Raw genomic sequence first — 17,605 nt, 5'->3', positions numbered from 1 at the left:
CATTTTTGAAAAATCCTTTTTTCATAGCATAAAATAAGTTTACTTTGCATATACTTATGTCGGTGAAAGGGCATTTGACCAAAATGTAGGTGAAAGGGCAGCTAGTGACGTCAAATCTCTTACTGTTATGTGGTCGCACGCTTAGAGTAAAACATAATTAGTCGCCGCGTGACTGGTTCAGACTGCATGGGCTTAACTTTAACCCAAATACGTGCTTGTTATACTGAGATGGAACTATTTAAAGACCATGTTTATGTGAAAGAGATGCGTTGGAAAGTTTGACCGGTACAAAAACGTCATTTCTTCAACGTGTAATTCTAAGAGTGGGACGGAGCGCTTAAAACTAAAATAACACGCAAACGCGTTAAAAAGTCCTAAGTCCATTGTAAATTGGTATAAATAACGCAAGAGTCGCGATCGTATTTTGCATTTGTCAAGACTTCAATAGAGAACCTTTGTGGAAAAAGAGAATCGAATTTCTACAGATATATGATATGGGCAGATCTTGTTTCAATATCTAGGAAAAGAACATATAATGAACAGTAACGACGTCAATGTTATGTTTCCAACGATATTTGAGATAAATCTAGTTTATTAAATCGTAGTGCAGCTTATGTAATTGCTTTCATTCGAACGCCGTTATTTTATCTTATCTTGTACCTTACTTCTATTAAATAATCAATATTTTCGGTACAAAGATTGCACTGCAACTAAATATAAGTACACTACGTGGCACATAACCTATATGTGTTTGTATATAGACATAGCCATGTTAGCAATGAGTTTCTTAAATGACCTATATAGTTCAGTAAACGTTGTGCCCTTCGTGGCCGCTGTTGTCGGTTTGCTTTTCTTATATTGGTACCAGCGACCAAAGAATTTTCCACCTGGTCCAAGAGGAATCCCCTTGCTGGGTACGATTCCTTTCACAGGAAAATATGTGGAAAGAGCGGCCGCTAAGTGGAGCAAGCATATTTACGGTCCGGTTATGGCCCTTCGACTCGGAAGAGATGACGTCATTGTACTAAATAATTTGGATTCGATCAACAAGGTAATTTCTAAAATTTGGGATATTGCTTGGATTTTAGTACAATTCGGTGCTAGTAAATGAACCAACGGTTTTAAATTGAAAATGAAAGTTTTCAACACCGGTGAACCATGCAATATTACTACAAAACATTTAAAGTAACAAAAAATTGTCCGTGCGTTTAGGCATTAGTCAAGCAGCATACTACATTCTCTGGACGACCCCGCAATGCCTTTATCGAGGACGTGGTTAAGGGTGGGATTGTGTTTGTAGAAGGGAATTTCTGGAAGTCTCAAAGAAAATTTGGATTGTTGACCCTTCGAGGGTAAGAGAAAAGCAACACAGCCGTTTTATTAAAATACCTTGTTCCTTTAACAGTTTTATTGAACACCACGCATATCGCAATAACTTAATATGTCAAAATATCTTCTAGGCTTGGGGTTGGCAAGAAAAGCATGGAGGAGTATGTGGCCACCGAAGCTTCGTATTTCAATGAAGCAGTAAGATCAGAAAACGGAAAAGGTTTTGATATTTCGGTAAGTTACAAGCTCACGCTTTCTCTGTATTATAATGCATTTGTACAATACGTAGAAAGTAATTTAATTGTCGTATAACAACTTTCGTCCGATGTTGACCCCCTTAACGTTGCATTTGGACGTTTCTCTTTTATAGACACTTCTTCACAAAGCAATTTCAAACAACATATGCAGCGTCATTTTTGGAAAAAGATACGAATATGACGACAAGGAGTTCGAAGTCATTTTAAATCGTTTTGTGCATGTGTAAGTGTTTAACAGAGTTAATTTTAATATATTTTAATATTTTTAATATTAGTTTTAATGATAAAGAAAGTACCATTAAATACCATTTAAGGGAGTTGCGGTAAATTGTAAAATTATGTCCATTTGCTTTTATCTTTCAGATTTGATGATCCTCTGTCTGCTGCTGCCGCGCGAATGGTTGCGTTTTCTCCTTACTTCAAGAAAATTCCTCCTTTTTCTTTTGCCCAGTATAAATTTTTAAAAAACAGTGCAATAACTGCAAGTAAGTGAAGCTTTAACATCAGAAACAAACATCTAATCATTTATCTAAGATAAATTTACCGCTGGTTGCAAAATTTACAATAATTGTATCAGCACAGTACAGCCACAAACTGTTGTCTGAAGCTGTATAAAAATGAGTTATCGTAGCACAGTTATAATTACAAATTACAAAAATTACAACTACTTAAGTTTTATTACATCGTTTGACCTGTATAGAATTTGTAAAAGACATTGTTCAAGAGCATAGAGATAGTTACGATCAAGGCAATTTAAGAGATTTCATGGATGCGTTTCTGAAGGAACAACAAGCCGGGGGTAGCGAAGATTTTAGCGTATGTTGCTGTTTGTTATTAAGTTTTTTGCTCATCTTCTTTGTAGCAGGCGTTGTATAATACAGTACGAAACATACGTGCTGAACGTTATTGACATATATCATGTTTTACCAATACATCATTGCCTCTTTACTACTGCAAACACTTGGTTAACTGGGTTAGAGATCAACAGTTTGTGAATCTAACTTCATTATTTGCGCTTTAAAGGATGAACAACTCCTTCATTACATAAGCGAACTTTTTATTGCTGGCACTGAAACAACATCGAGCACTTTGAACTGGGCCCTTATCTGTCTTTTGCATTATCCTGAAACGCAGAGGAATCTTAGAAAAGAAATAAACAGAGTTATAGGTTCGTTCTTATCTTCGTTCTATCTAAAATCAAATTAAGTTTATACATTGGCCAATACACAATAAAAAGAATTAACTTATAAAGATGATCGGCTAATACCGTGTTCAAACTTGTGTTATATCGCATATTTTTTTAAATATAGATGCATATGGAAACGTGTGCATGTATCACAAACCAAACATGCCTTACACTAACGCATTTATTCAAGAACTGATGAGGTACCGAACTTTAGCGCCTTTAAGTGTTCCTCATAAAACAACTGAAAGTAGTGAGCTTAACGGCTACTTTATTCCGAAAGGCACAACGGTAAGCAAACTTTCTCACTTCTGTTTAACCACAGAAAATTGTTTACTCTAGCTCTAAACAGTTATCGGTATAATAATATAAAATTATCGTATAAAATCAATAAACTTAACAATACGATACAAATGTATGATTTTTCTAAACAAAAAATGTTTTTGCTAAACCAGGGAAATGTTTTCCTAAGTATAAACATTAACTTTGGCGACTAGAACTGACCTGTATATTTGCAGATTTTGCCCAACCTCTGGGCGGTACACAACGACCCTGATTACTGGAATGAGCCCGATAAATTCAAACCAGAACGTTTTCTGGACAACGATGGGCAGTTTGTATCGTCAAATCACGTGATACCATTTTCCGTTGGTCCTCGTCACTGCCTGGGAGAACAATTAGCTCGGACAGAAATATTCATCTTTTTGATTTCTTTGCTCCAAAAATTTGACATTTTACCTGATCCCGATGCAAAAGAGCTACCTGACATCGACGGCGGCACAGGTGGCTTGGCGTGTGTGCCAAATCCATACCGAGTATCTGCCAAAGAACTTTAAAAATATATTTTTGTTTGTTCATTTGTATTTTCCTATTAATTTTGTATAGAACCAAACGCATTACCGAAAATATCTTTGCGGAGACAAAATGATTTATGTACGACTATACAGAAAACGTTAACCAAATTATACAGTTTACGCTATATATATGGTTACCCTCCAATATATTAAGGTTTTTAAAGTTTTTTTGAAAATCAAATTAAGCGTATATTAGAATCTCGCTAAAAACCTGAAAAATAGCGAATGGCTCTAGTTGGGAAACATTGTTTTCAATTTTAGCCCTTTCAGGTTTTTAGTGTGTCATGAGAAGTTTATATTTTATTGAATATTGACATGCTCCGAACCTTGCACTGGTATTCCCTCAGAGTGTAATCTTACTGAATCCACAAAGTACGGTCTATATAAACAACAAAGTGTGACTAACAAAAATACGTGTCCACTACAGAGATAAGATTGTACAGCAGGTAAAGCAACACAGTAATGAACCTGAGCTCCAACCACAACACTGATAAGGTGGGACGTCAATCAACGAAATCAGAAGGTAATGTGATAAAATGCGTGTCCTGTGTATTATTATGTCCTGAATGTGTGTGCTGTATATTATTACTATGCAATGAAAGTAAAACCATAAATATCCCAACTACAGATGCCTACATACACATTTTGGCCGAAAACATTAAGAAAACGTGTATGGAAGTTGCCCGGACTCCATAACTTATAGCACACTTTTTTTGGAGCGTATAGTTTATTTCATTGCCGCTTTTGAAAAAATATTTTCCGTTCTACTTTGTTAATCTTATATTCTGTTATCGTATCGTTGTATTTGGAAAGCGCAAATAAACCTAATATACATCAAAAGAATGTCACTATGCGCAATAAGAACAGGACAAAAATTGGTTAAACTTTTTTGATTCTTCTGATATTTTTTTAGATAATTGTAATTTTGAGATTTTGGGCACTGTAAGCAGTAAATATAGTAGCTTAAATACTAAAAATTTTGCTACGGCTTTTATTAAAAAAATTGAAAAGTTTTTCTGCTTATAGTGTAGGTGTTAAAAGCTTTATAAAGCCAATTATGACTGGTCTAAGTGTGGCGTTTAGCGTCAGTCATGTCATGCCACATGACACTCTCCATTTAAAACTCCGGATTTCTCGCCAATTCCTCGCATTTAATTGATATTGGCGTGCTATATAAATGGTTGTGTACCGCACAACACAACGTTACAAAATGTCTTATAAGGTACCTGTGCCTAATAAGGCCCGGTCCCTAATAAGGCCCATTGCTCATATTTCGCAAACCCGTGCAAATAAATGAAAAATTTTATCCCTATATAAAAACTAATATAAATTCATGATGATTTACCAGATTTCATCCTTGTCACGTGATCAACCGATTCGCTAGAGCACAACAAAAATTTGATATTTGCAGTTAAGGTGGTTTTGTTAATTTAGAAAAAAAGTAAGTGAGAATTTGGCCGGTTAAATGAACTGTTGTCAGCCGGCTGAAGTTTTCATGTAACAACCAACTTTAGTATTGAAAAGGATAATGCACTTTTTTTTGCTAAAATTTTTCTGATAATAAAAATGTGACATTTTTTTCGTGGATGCCACATGCGCCTAATAAGGCCCATGCAGGATGCTTGGCTAATTGGCTAAAAAAAACAAAGAGTGGTTGATCCCCCCCCAAAAAGAAAAAAGGTCTTTGCTACAAAATATGCCAGAAAAAGTACCAAAAATTGCTCAAATAATTTTGAACTGCCCAAAAATTGCCTATTTAATGACGGTTAGGGGGGCCGGTGACCCCCCGCCTGCTGCACCTATGCTGATGGGTCACATTCCCTTAAGTTTTCAACCCACGTTTGTTGGTCGTTGTCTTACACAAATTGATGGTTGCTGTCTTGTTTTATTTGCTTAATACGATTTTTCAGCTATGTTTTGAATCAAAATACTCACAAAATTGGTGGGCCTTATTAGGATCCTATGTTCCTAATAAGGCCCATTTTTTGGAATTTTTAAATTCTTTATAAAAATTTTTTGGGGGCTTGTCAGGTATTGTGGTTTTAATATGTTGTAGTCATATACCCTCACTAATAGAATACGATTTTTCAGTCTATTCTCATTTGTGTTTCTTGAGTTATTTTCAAAAAAGTGTTAGGTGGGCCTTATTTGGTACAGGTACCTTATGGTTCATTAATTCAAATGAACGTTTTAGTTTGAGTTTTTATTTTACCGGCGAATTTTCTGTTTTGTTCCATTTGTGCTGGCAAAGATGGACACATAGCCTTCAGGGAAGTCAGGTCAAGAAGAGTTTATTGACGCAGACACGTACTCTACCAAACAGAGAACGCTGCACTGGTGACCCCAACGTCATGATAGCTTAGGCCTAGATTTATGGAATTTTTGAATTTTTTTGGTACAAGTTGCTTACAGTAAAAAAGGTCTCATAATGCTGTGATTGAATAGAATTTAGCTAGGTCTATTTTATGTTTAAACGTTGGGTTTGTTACAAGCATATGGTGGTAGCCTAATGATGGAATGATTAAGCCTATTGTATGGAAAAAGCCTCCGCTGGTAGATGATTACTTGCAGTTAGTGTTTATTTTGAGTATACAAATGTCAGGTGACATTACATACAGGGTAATATACAGTAAGTGACTATATTATGAAGCATTCTAACTTATAGAACCTAAGTACTATACAGTAGTGAAGCATTCGTTTCTTTGTGTCAAGATATTTCTGTTATGCACTTAAGTACACCGTAGCATACACTTTACCTATGTCTGCCTAAATATTTTAGAATTTATTAAACGTTTCCTTCATGGGCTACAACATTATCGCATTTTTAATAGTGAATTGTAATAATTTAGACAATTATGGTGTACTTATTAAGCGATTGTGTATTCTCTGGCTAGGAAATACGTATCATTTAAAATATGGACGTTATGTATTACGTAGTTATAAAATGATTGACTAATTTAACTATGATGCGTGTCGGTTTGGTAACGTAGCTTACTTTTCAAGTGGTTGTGGTTTAAATAGCAATTATACCAACAATAGTAACGCTAACCACGTTTGGTTGTTTACCTTTCTCTGCTGACACAATCTTCCTGTCAAAAGTTTATTGGTCAAAAACAATATCTTTATATGACATGTTGCATTCGTGAGGATGTGTAATTGGTTATGACATGACACATATAAAGTATGTTCGTTTAATCGACTGAACATGATGATAAGAAATACATTTTTGGTCTTGGGAGAGCTTCGTGATTTGTTGTTGATTTGGAAAACATCTGCAAATAAGTCGGAATAAAATTCTTCTAATGAGTAATTAATACTACTACAATTTTGAGAATGCAAGAATTGGACTTTTATAAATGTTGTAATGGGGTGGCTGGCAAGAAGAAACAAAGGAGCTACAACATAAACAAAAGAGTCGAAAGTTCATAGACAAAAACAGTTTTTAAAAAGACAGTTAAAGCCTTTGGCTTTAGATAATTCCAACACACCAATATACCAACTCCATTGCTATAACATAACAGCATAAAAGCTATGAAAATATCAGCACAAAAAAGTCAAAAAACAGCATAAGTAATTTACGGTAGATCTAATGAAAAAAAAAACAAGAATTAATAAAAAACGTATCTATAAGGTATAGCTTACCTTATAAAAATTAGGAATTCCAAGAATTTTTAAGTTTTCTTTTTAAATAACCGTGTATTGAAGGCATCGAAGTTTGGTTTCATTCCGGTTGAGTTGTCACAACGTCTTATCCTGATGGGTGTTGTATCGACGTTGATTGGAGCCTTAATTCAAATCGAACAATACTAAACATAAAGAATACTGTAGGTGTGATACTACACGCAAATAAAAACTGGAAATTTCTCCCCTTAACATACGAAATCCATCACCGGGAAAGAACTCACCATGTTATTAGTGTTTTTGAGTGAATTCGTGACGTAATAAGCAAAAGCTTGTTTACACTCTGGTCTGGCATCTCGATTAGGCCTGTATAAGAATAGGTGTTTCGGAAAAAAAAAGTTTTAATTTTTGAAATTGAATAGAACTTAATAGAAAAAGAATCAGAATGTACACCTTGTCGATTTTCTGTTTTCTATTGCAATAATTGTTAAAATTTCGCGTTGTTTCTATGTTTTTTTGGAAGTCAAGTTGTTGACAACTTTCGAATAAAGTGCATGACGGAGTAAAAAAGAAAATTGTGTTTATCGCTTGGGGGTCACGTGAAAGCAAAGCCTGATGTAAATAGACAACCTTTCGCTTGTCCTGCTGTGTTGAGTTGTGTAAATTTACAGGCATACCAATGAAAGCACGTGAGCCAGTAATTATTCTGGTTAAGATTGCAGAAAGTGAAAGATCTCTTCTTGTACTTTTTGATCTATCAGTGTAGTAGGCTACTAATACTTAATTTCAACGCCTGAATGGGAAGACGTTGAGGTAATAAAAAATTAAGTATGACGCCATAATTACACAACTCGACCCTGCTGTAGGACTGCAAGAGTAAAGCAGATCAGTGAGGGAAATAGGTTATGTAATTGAGTCTATAGCACGTAAGTTACATGGGTTATGTAAAGTTTTGTGTGACAACCTGATAAGGCCAAATTCTTGCATGTGTATTTATTCAGGAGGCAAATTTAACTGGTTGTGTAGCTTCTTAGCCTATAGGCTACCAGAGGCGCTCGCAGAATATTTTCCAATGGTACGCACTAGATTATTTTTATTTTATGCCAGTAATGATACACTTGTATTGTGCTCTATATGTCAACATCGCATTTAGGGTTCCCTTTAACAAACCTCAGTTGATTTCATAGATTGTAATTGATTTCTAGTGTAAAGTGCACAAACAAAGGATGCATTTGTATACTACGTCCAAACTACTCAATTTGTGACGTCATTTAGTTGTGTACTAGACCCATTTTTTGCTTAGGTTAGCGAGAATAAATCATTCAAATGGTACAAAGTAACGTAAATCTTACAAAAACACGATAAATATGAGTGCCATATCCAACCAGTCAAGAGCAATAAATATTACTCTGATCTGAAACCAACACGTTGACGATATTTTTCACGATAGTTTTTCGTGAAAAATAAGCACAGCACACACACCGTTCAGAAAGCATAGCTGAAAATTGTTACGTACTGTGCGTATACGCTGCTGGCACTACGTATTATGTAACAGGTTAAACGACAGGTTATTATACATTTCTCTGTGCATTTTATATATATGGTATTGGTATGTCAAAACGTCAAGTCCTATCACATACCACCGTAAAAGGAAATGAGCTTATAAATTTGTAAGTCATTATGCAGTTGCTGTTGTAAGTTATTTATTTTTTGCACCAACCGACTACATTATCACTATCAAGCAATATCAATTAAAAAGACTTTGGAAATTGCATTATTTATAATCACTGATGTGGTTAGGTGTTCTGGTCAGGTTACAGTTACTACGAGTTAAGACTTTAACCTTTCATATAGGCTACTTATTGTGTTTGCAATGAAACCAAGTAAGCAAAGTTTACCAATGTAAATTGTTCTTAAAGCAGTTTATAATTCTAACGACAATTTGCACTGTTCTAAAATTAACAGTAATTCCAAAAAACAACCAAAATTTTTTTCAACTATAAGAATCTACACAAAGACTAGCTTAGTAACTATGGCTTAAGTCAGGGATGTCCAACCTTTTATTATAGTGGGCCGCATTGTCACTTGAAATAATTCAATGGGCCGCAGAACCTATTAAATTTCAAGAAAAATGGGTACATAAAGTACATACTTTTGGAGTGAAAATGACTAGCGGGCCGCACAAAAATCTCAGGCGGGCCGCAGGTTGGACATCCCTGGCTTAAGTGATGAGTAATCATCGCCAGATTCAAGGTTTGTACAATGACTTTCCACAGTTTGAGGATAAACATTACGGTACCTTTTTATTCTATTGTAAGCTATTGTAAAATAAGTGATAAATATTTAAATATGGTTTTTGGAAAGGTTCACATGACTGTTGATTAGCAATCACTTTCTATATGTAAATATTTGGTTTTTATGAGTAATTTAAACAAATAGGAATTGTTTGTTAATGTAAGATTAAACACTCACCTTTGTTCCCTCATCTGTTTGTCACTTGCAACTGCTGGATTTTCAGTGTTGTTCAGTGTCTTTTGGCTGTTTGGTGTTTTTGTGTTTTATATGATAAAGTAAAAATTTACATTTCAGGTTTTGTAATGTGTTGCCCTTTTTCAGTGTACGATTTAGTGACTTACAAACAGTTTAGGCATAGGTACAGGAAATGCTATTTACAAGCCTCAGCTATATGGCATGTGATGATAGTTTTAATTGTTCAGATCGGGGAAACTGTAGAAATGGTGTTTGCATATGTCAAGTACAGTTCGCAGGTATGCTAAATGTTTCTATGTAATCATTAATATTCTGTTCAAGAACATAAATATGTATACTGTATAACATAAATATGTATACTGTATAACTCAGATGCAATTAACTTTTCCGCTTTTTCTTTAGGAGAAAATTGCACACAAACCAATATAGGATATATAGCTGCATTCAGTAGCATATTCTGTGCGCTGGGTCTTATCAGCATAATTCAGTTGGTAAGTAGTTTTTAGAAATATACTTCATGCCAGTATTCGTTTCATTTTTGTAACAAACTCTGCAAGAGAAACTTTAATAATGTTTGACTGAGAATAAGGAACTCTCTTAAATGTTGTTGAGTGGTCAGCCAAAATTGAAATAACTGCAATATTTCTGTTTTAATACTTGAACATTTTGTTTCTTGGAGCCTGGTATTTCATAGCTCTAAATAACAACATGCAATGTGACTGTTCTCTAAAGTGATGTAATTTTGTTGAAAAGCTGTGCTTTTCTTCACCAGAAATTTTGTAATGGTACGAAAATTTTTGGAGTTGAAAAAAATGTCTACAAGTTTGCTGTAAATTGTGTCTTAACTTTGAAGCAATACTAGTCTACTGATTTTGTGACAAAGCTTTTTGAAATATGATGAATCTATGTTATATGTGTAACGTACACGTATTGGGCTTGAACTAGTATCTGCTATTAAAACAATTTTGTATGAATGTTTTCATTGTTGGTGTGACAGTGGCCAAACAATTTAATTTATGTGTTAAAGGCTAATTGCGTACATATTATGATATGGTTCATAAGTGGTTTCTCTTATATATACTGTTACCAGTGTAATGAAGGGCTTCTTATTAATTTTCAATTATTTACTTAATACAATTGCATAGACCTACTGCCCTAAGGACCTGTTTAAGACAAATCTATAATTTTGCTTGTGAGCTTGTTAATTGTGTCAGCCGTCAAGAATAATTTAGCACTTATATGAATATACAGTAAGTGAAACTTAATAACAATTCAAACACGCCTGTGTAAAAGTTTCAATAAATAATTACAAAATATTGAGCTGTGGATAAAGTCAATATTTTCTTGATGTACATACAAGTCATTTCACAGTACCTTGCTGTAAATGTTTTGTTGTCTTGAATATGTCGCTGATTCTGTTCTTTGTTCTTAAAGGTAATATGTATTCATTCTGAGTATCGTAGACAGAAGCACCCGACTGTACTTTCAGCATTTCGTGTCACTACTCAAAAATTGTTACTGGGAGTTGTGATTGCTGCATCAATCACGAGAATTTTATACTTTTCACTACAGGTGAGACATGTCCTTTAGTGCTGTAACCAAAAATTGTCATCATTAAATATATTTGTTACAATAAAAACTATCATGTCTAACTATCCTGAGCATATTATATATAATTTTATACATATTAGACGTTTGACTTGGGTATTGCAAAAACATATTTTTTTATTGACATTTGGGCTACTCTGTTTTAGGGTGTTATTCCAGAACAATGGTTAATACCCATGGAAAGTGCATATCATCCCATATTGATTACTGGGTTTTCGTTAGTAGTTTGTTATTGGAGTGAGGTATGTGTAAAAGCCAAATTAATAACCTGTTTTGACCTAAATAGCAAATTGATTTTATTGGTTTCATTAGTGAATAACTATATTGCTGTGTATAGCTATTTTATGACAACATTACAATGACAGTGATACATCTAAGTGGCCAAGTGCCAGTTATTTAAGATCTTCCACTCTGTTTTAGGCTTTTTTCCTTGAAACTGTGAGTGTGGATGCTTCACACAAAGCGCGTTTTCTATCCAAATCTTTTGTTGCATTTTCAGTGTTTAATGTTGTCTTGTATGTAATGCTTCTTGCTCATTTTGTACTTACTGCTGTTGGTTTTTACAGTCCTGGAAGTGAAGGTAAGTGCATTGTTAGCAAACTGCCAAACTCATTAAACTTTTGTAAGCTTGTCGTACACTTTGGAAGTTTTGAGGTGTTGAAACTCTGTCATGCGTTTACTTTTACACCATCTAAATTTGGAGCAATGTTTGTCACATTCGGTCTTTAACACGTTTCATCATAGTTGCAACGTTGTTGTAATAGTCTGCTGTTTTATACATCTGTTCCTGTATCATAATTACAATAGGGATATATTTTTAGAATTATGGTTGAATGGTGCTTTCCAGGCCTCATTTGGAATCGTTTTATTTGTTGTTTATGTTATCTTTTTGGCAATTGGAGTTGAAATATTTTTCAAGGTAACTTTATTGATTTTATGCTTAAGTTGTAACTATAACCATTGTTAAAAATCTATTAATAATATGCATTACATGGTTTCAGTAGGTTAAATATTAAATATATACTCCTTAAAGGTTCGTGGAGCATTTACTATAAGCAATGAGGTTGCGCATTCCAGCAGTACAGATTTAAACAACATGAATAAAAAGGAAGTATTCAAGTCAAGACTTGCACTCGTGTTTCAGGTATGTCTGGTTCCCTCATGGTCAACTATTCTAAACCAGCACATCATTTGTTTGCATGTTGTTTTTTTATATATATTTTAGGCTTTGCTGACTCTCCTGACTGTACTCTGTGTAATATTTGATGCAGCAGGAAATCTGTGGAAATACAAAGTAAACCCAAGCACAAGAAGTACTCACGAAGTTATTTATAGGTTTGTACTAGATACTAAAATCTCATAGTTAATCTTCTCAAACAACATATATTCAAAAAGCAGCTATATTTAATGAAAATGTAGATAATGTACAAACTGTTTAATGTAATACCAGTGCTGACTGAACGCAAAAATAAAATTGTCTATCACGAAGAAGTCATTATATCACAAGCAAGTAAGTTTGCAACACTATTGTGTTTATTACCATAGGATTGCAGAGGTTGGTGCAGTTTTGTGGTTTCCTTGTGTTTTATGGAACTCGACATGTCCTGAGAAGTTGTGGTTTCTTAATCCAAGATGTCTTTTAAAGCTCACTGGTGATGCAGGTATTAATATAGCTTAAACAGACATATAATCGTTCATCATAAAATCACAGTTTTTGACCACAACCCAACCCGGTTTTGGTGATGGTCAAAATTTTGTCAGATGAAAACATTGATCACAGCAAATCTTGTTTGACAGAATGCTAATTGATTTCTTGACTTATTGTTTTTAAGGTGAACGTCTGTTGTCTGTGCAAACCTCCTCATCATGTAGAAGTAGGAAAATTAAAACCTACAATACATTTACACAACCGTCAAAAGATTTACTTCTTTCAGAAGACATTTCAAAAGAACAGGGTAACACATTAGAATATCCACATAATGTTGCTTTTCATGATTTTAAAATGTACTCACAATTTCAATGTTTATTTCTAAACATGGCAACGTATGCATTCAATATCTTGCTTTTAAATTTCTTCAGGAGAATGTTGGATTTGCTATGACCCAGATAGGAGAGATTCAGGAGAGTTAATAACGCCCTGTTTATGCAGAGGTAAGCAATGACATGCACAAATAGTTATTAGTTTGCCACGTTACTGGTCTCGTAAAGGGCCATAACACATCAAAGCCTTTGGCGGTGCTCTGCGCTTTGGTTTATTGCACATTCATGTACGTTTTATTGTTTATGTTTTCTTTTTATAATGAGATGTTTTACTTCATTGCACAATAAAGTATAGTCTCAATGATACCATAATTGTTCAGGTGGTATGGCTCAGGTCCACCATAACTGCTTACGTACCTGGCTTGTGCAGCATCCCAACGTGGAAGAAGCCTGTTGTAAAGTGTGCAAACATAGGTGAGTATTATTTACTTTCGTGTGCTCGTAACCTTCTTTGTTTTCGATTTGACTTATAACGGTGTGGACTGTGGAAGTACACCAGTACTTTATTGTAGGTTGAGTATGACAGCAAACTTTAAGCCTTCACATTCGCGAGTACAATCACCATATTAAGTGGTTATTTCAAACCGGACACGTTTCGAATTGATTAACTGATGTTAAGTATAAGTTTGTGCTCACTGCTTACTCGCTTGTACCAAAAATTTCGAATAGGAGAAATAATATTGGGTGTTGGTTGGAAAATTGATGGGCCTGTTATTGTTTACAAAACACATTCCGTTTCGTTGTGGTCAGTTTTTCACTACAGGTGATAAATAGATTCAACAGGTGTCTAATGTTATTATTATGCCAGTGTTAGGAAAGAGAATAAATAAGGCCGTTCCTAATACTTCTATGACAGAAAAAAAAACATTTGTGTTCACGCCTTGACTCTCAATGTCTATTCAATTTGGCGTATTAAATGTGGAAGTTAGTTTCCGTTTCCTGTGCTACCTTTGTTGCTAGAGATCTCAAAACACTACCCTTAACAGTTATTGTCCGTTTCAGGTATAGCATAGAACAACGAAAGCTTGAATTTGGCGCTATGCTCTGTCAGTCGAAGCGCGCCACTCTGATGATCCCTGCAATTGTCATCGCTGTCATCGCCCCTTGTGCGTCCGTCCTTGTGTTCCTTCTATGCGACACGCTGGAAACATACGTTAAAGTTCTTGTGCTGGGAGTTACGATTCTACTCGAACTAGTATGCTTCAAGTAAGTTTCGCACATGCAGAAAGTGATAACAAACCTCTGACGATGCTTAGCAACATTTTGTTAGTGCCCTGCGCTCAAACTGTTGTACACCGAAGCTTTTATTTATGTTTTTTGACCTGCATGTGCTGTATGTTTCACCACAGATCACTTGGCATCAACTTTACCAAGCTTTACCAGGTAACCCGTATATCGGCTCTTCGTATTCTCAACTACACGACACCGACCGTTGTTGTCAAATTGCACGGTATTTCTAATGATGTCAGTGACGTCAGCGAAAACAATGCCCTTCTTTGTGACGTCGACGTAACGCCGCAAATTAATTATGACGTCATCCACGGTGATCGAATACCCAGTGGCGAAAATTTATCGGATCAAATGACTAACATAACAGATTCCCCCATGCTCGCACATGCTTCTTAAATAGTGGATAGTTTACCAGCACTGCTTAGTTCTGTGCCAACAGAATTTTCTTATCTACTATGGCCTGGGGGTGGGCAATTAGAAATTACATCGAGTAGCCACACTTTATTAGTATGAGATTAATCATTTAGTGTTGTGAGGTCCTACACATTTCCGTAATGGATATCCTGTGTCGTGTTGATATGGCCACTGAATGACAAGAATCAATGGAATTTACCTTCCTACCCTCTGGCTAGGCTACTGAAATGAATAAGAAATAAATATTATTTAGCTGACATTTTCGACTTTGATCGTGTAGTGCGTTTTGTATTATCCTTAGTCGCATTAGTACAGTTTTACCTCTTGTTACGTTTACTGTCAGTTTGGTTATTTTGTCCATTTGAATATTGTGTTGTAGTTACAGGTATGTTTTATGTTGTGTACTTTGGTTAAACTGTTTCTTCTCTAAAATAATTATAAGTTTACCGTCAGGACATGCAATAATTTTTGGATTCCTACCATATGCAATTTTTTTGAAGACGCATTTTTGAACCCTTTATTATACAACCAAAAAACTTTAATCGCTGATAAAAAAATTTTGATTTTTCTTTGTCGTGTATTTCTTGTTTATTGGACAAATGCATGAACCGTACAAGGCTGGTCCTCTGCAAAACACTAACTTTCACAGTATCTTATTACATTGTTACCTGTAAGAGTGCAAACACCTGTAATCGAAAACGTTTGTTGCGATTTTATGTCTGTAAAGGGATTTGTTTTCTTACAAGATCGATTAAAAAATATTTCTATCCTTAACTAACCTAAGGCCAACCAGGCCAACTAATCTTGATGATATTATCGCTGCCTCTGGATTATTGATGTTTATTCTTACTTATACCGTCCCCTGTCATATATGTGATGTAGCAATAGCAAACTACCCAACAGAAAAAGTTGTTATTCTTTTTGAGCTAAATGTTATAATTATAACACGTCCTAGTTTTATCCTTCTTGTGTTTTTTTGTTTTCATTGCAGGGTTGTTACAGCACTTGGCCAATTAATCACGTCTCCCTGCGACAGATGGTTCTTCTTTTCTATCGTGTACATGTAATCTGTAGTTATCATGCACTCGCAATGCAAACCTTGTTATTAAACCAAACCTGGCAAAATCGCTTGTGCTACTAACTGCTTAGAATCCTAGATGTTGTTTTTTATCACTATATTGCACCAACGGCAGTGCAGTGTTTGTTTTGTATTAAAATTTCAACGTAGTAATAATCACGAGTAGAGCTTATTAAGTTAAAGCGACATTGAAATAATAGTGTATTGTATACTGTATATACAATAACACGTGTTGGTAATGCAACTGCTTTAACGCCGAACCAAACCCTTAAACAAATTCGATTCTAGAACACTGGTTGTCATGGTCAATGCAAAATTACATTTTTCTACGAAAAATCTTAAAAGATTACATGATGCTGTAATGTTGTAGTCATTTCGATAAGAGAATACTGGTACGGCGCGATGATATGATTTTTTACATTTAAATCTACAAGTTAGTGACTATCGAAGAAGACTTTAAACCACAGCTAGTAAGCTCAATCCAGTCAACCTCCTCTGTAGCGCCAGGAGGCCTACAAAATTTGAGAAGAAATTTCATACCAGGGTTCTAACCAAAAGAATGCATCTCGCAAGTTCAATCCCATTCATCCATCTTATAATACTTTATATCTTTTTCTTTTGATTCTAATCGGGTTTATGAATGCGGTAGGTCTATTTATGAAAATAGCAAATTTTGAAATTGCGTATAGCCTAACCGTGAAGGTCAGAAACAAGGTTTGGGCTGTATATTGTCAGCTTTGCCAAGCATTTGCTAAAGAACATACCATATTTTCAACTGACGAAACGAACTTTTATCTTCTAACTTATTTGAAAGCATTTCAGAACTCAACAGAGAAAAATTGCACATTGAAGCCGTTTTTGGAAAGTTACAATTTCAAGCGAGCTCTAGACGCGGAATCGTTGATGTCAAAGAATGCCATTTGTCCGATGCAAAGTCTTTCCTTAAATGTTAGATTTTAGGGGCTTCTTTGAACATTTTCCCAGTAAAAAATGTGTGACCCAATCCCCCTCACCGTACTGCATTCCGTTTGAGTTGGCTTACTTTTAGTTTCACAATAATCTTCTTTTACATAAACGGTCAGCTTAAGATTTCAAAGATTCTGATTTGCCAAAACCAGAAGGGACTACATTATATGTAATATAGTAGTATGCAATAGCCAATATGGAGCTTCTGGCGCAGTTTCTGTAAGCATAAAAACAATTTAAAAAAATATATATGACAAGTGATATTAACGATGCGTGAGTCTGTGAGTAACAATCTTAGTCCTCATGTTTTATATTTTCATTTTAATCATCACTATCGTATCCCCAGTCGTCATAATTGTCATCATCTTCTCCACCATGATGGAAAGCATACGACTTTTGCATGTTAGGATTTAAAACAATTTCTTCATCTTCTATAATTTCATCATTAAAATTTCTATCTAAATCGAATACATGAAAACGACCGTTCTCGTCTTTACTAACAATTACCAAATCTCGTAAATTTGAATTATTTTCT

The 17,605-nt window shown here is 34.8% G+C and overlaps 2 protein-coding genes across 2 annotated transcripts; both read left to right on the top strand.

The window, feature by feature from the left end:
* The first annotated feature begins 467 nt into the window (after positions 1 to 467).
* LOC143468222 (cytochrome P450 2J6-like) lies at positions 468 to 4,466 on the top strand. The gene is made up of 9 exons (XM_076965278.1): positions 468 to 1,051; positions 1,213 to 1,352; positions 1,461 to 1,563; positions 1,700 to 1,809; positions 1,950 to 2,071; positions 2,287 to 2,402; positions 2,610 to 2,754; positions 2,897 to 3,060; positions 3,288 to 4,466. Exons 1-9 carry the CDS (start codon positions 746 to 748, stop codon positions 3,603 to 3,605), a joined length of 1,524 nt encoding a protein of 507 aa, XP_076821393.1. The 5' UTR covers positions 468 to 745; the 3' UTR covers positions 3,606 to 4,466.
* A 5,086-nt stretch (positions 4,467 to 9,552) lies between these two features.
* On the top strand, positions 9,553 to 16,151 carry LOC143469098 (uncharacterized). The gene is made up of 14 exons (XM_076966659.1): positions 9,553 to 10,012; positions 10,137 to 10,225; positions 11,169 to 11,306; positions 11,489 to 11,584; positions 11,763 to 11,922; positions 12,164 to 12,261; positions 12,376 to 12,486; positions 12,568 to 12,677; positions 12,888 to 13,003; positions 13,175 to 13,297; positions 13,422 to 13,493; positions 13,703 to 13,796; positions 14,385 to 14,588; positions 14,732 to 16,151. Exons 1-14 carry the CDS (start codon positions 9,907 to 9,909, stop codon positions 15,006 to 15,008), a joined length of 1,794 nt encoding a protein of 597 aa, XP_076822774.1. The 5' UTR covers positions 9,553 to 9,906; the 3' UTR covers positions 15,009 to 16,151.
* The last annotated feature ends 1,454 nt before the right edge of the window (positions 16,152 to 17,605 follow it).

The sequence above is a fragment of the Clavelina lepadiformis genome, chromosome 8 (genome assembly GCF_947623445.1).
Source record: "Clavelina lepadiformis chromosome 8, kaClaLepa1.1, whole genome shotgun sequence".
NCBI classification, from domain to species: Eukaryota; Metazoa; Chordata; class Ascidiacea; order Aplousobranchia; family Clavelinidae; genus Clavelina; species Clavelina lepadiformis.
This window is presented reverse-complemented; position numbering and strand designations above follow the sequence as displayed.

Excerpts from the sequence above, each read along its gene's own strand:
- LOC143468222 (XM_076965278.1), top strand. The coding sequence starts at position 746 with ATGTGTTTGTATATAGACATAGCCATGTTAGCAATGAGTTTCTTAAAT. Across the intron at positions 2,755-2,896 it reads AGAAATAAACAGAGTTATAG|ATGCATATGGAAACGTGTGC; the intron begins GTTCGTTCTTAT and ends TTTTAAATATAG. Across the intron at positions 3,061-3,287 it reads TTATTCCGAAAGGCACAACG|ATTTTGCCCAACCTCTGGGC; the intron begins GTAAGCAAACTT and ends GTATATTTGCAG.
- LOC143469098 (XM_076966659.1), top strand. The coding sequence starts at position 9,907 with ATGCTATTTACAAGCCTCAGCTATATGGCATGTGATGATAGTTTTAAT. Across the intron at positions 12,678-12,887 it reads ACTCACGAAGTTATTTATAG|GATTGCAGAGGTTGGTGCAG; the intron begins GTTTGTACTAGA and ends TTATTACCATAG. Across the intron at positions 13,298-13,421 it reads AGACATTTCAAAAGAACAGG|GAGAATGTTGGATTTGCTAT; the intron begins GTAACACATTAG and ends AAATTTCTTCAG.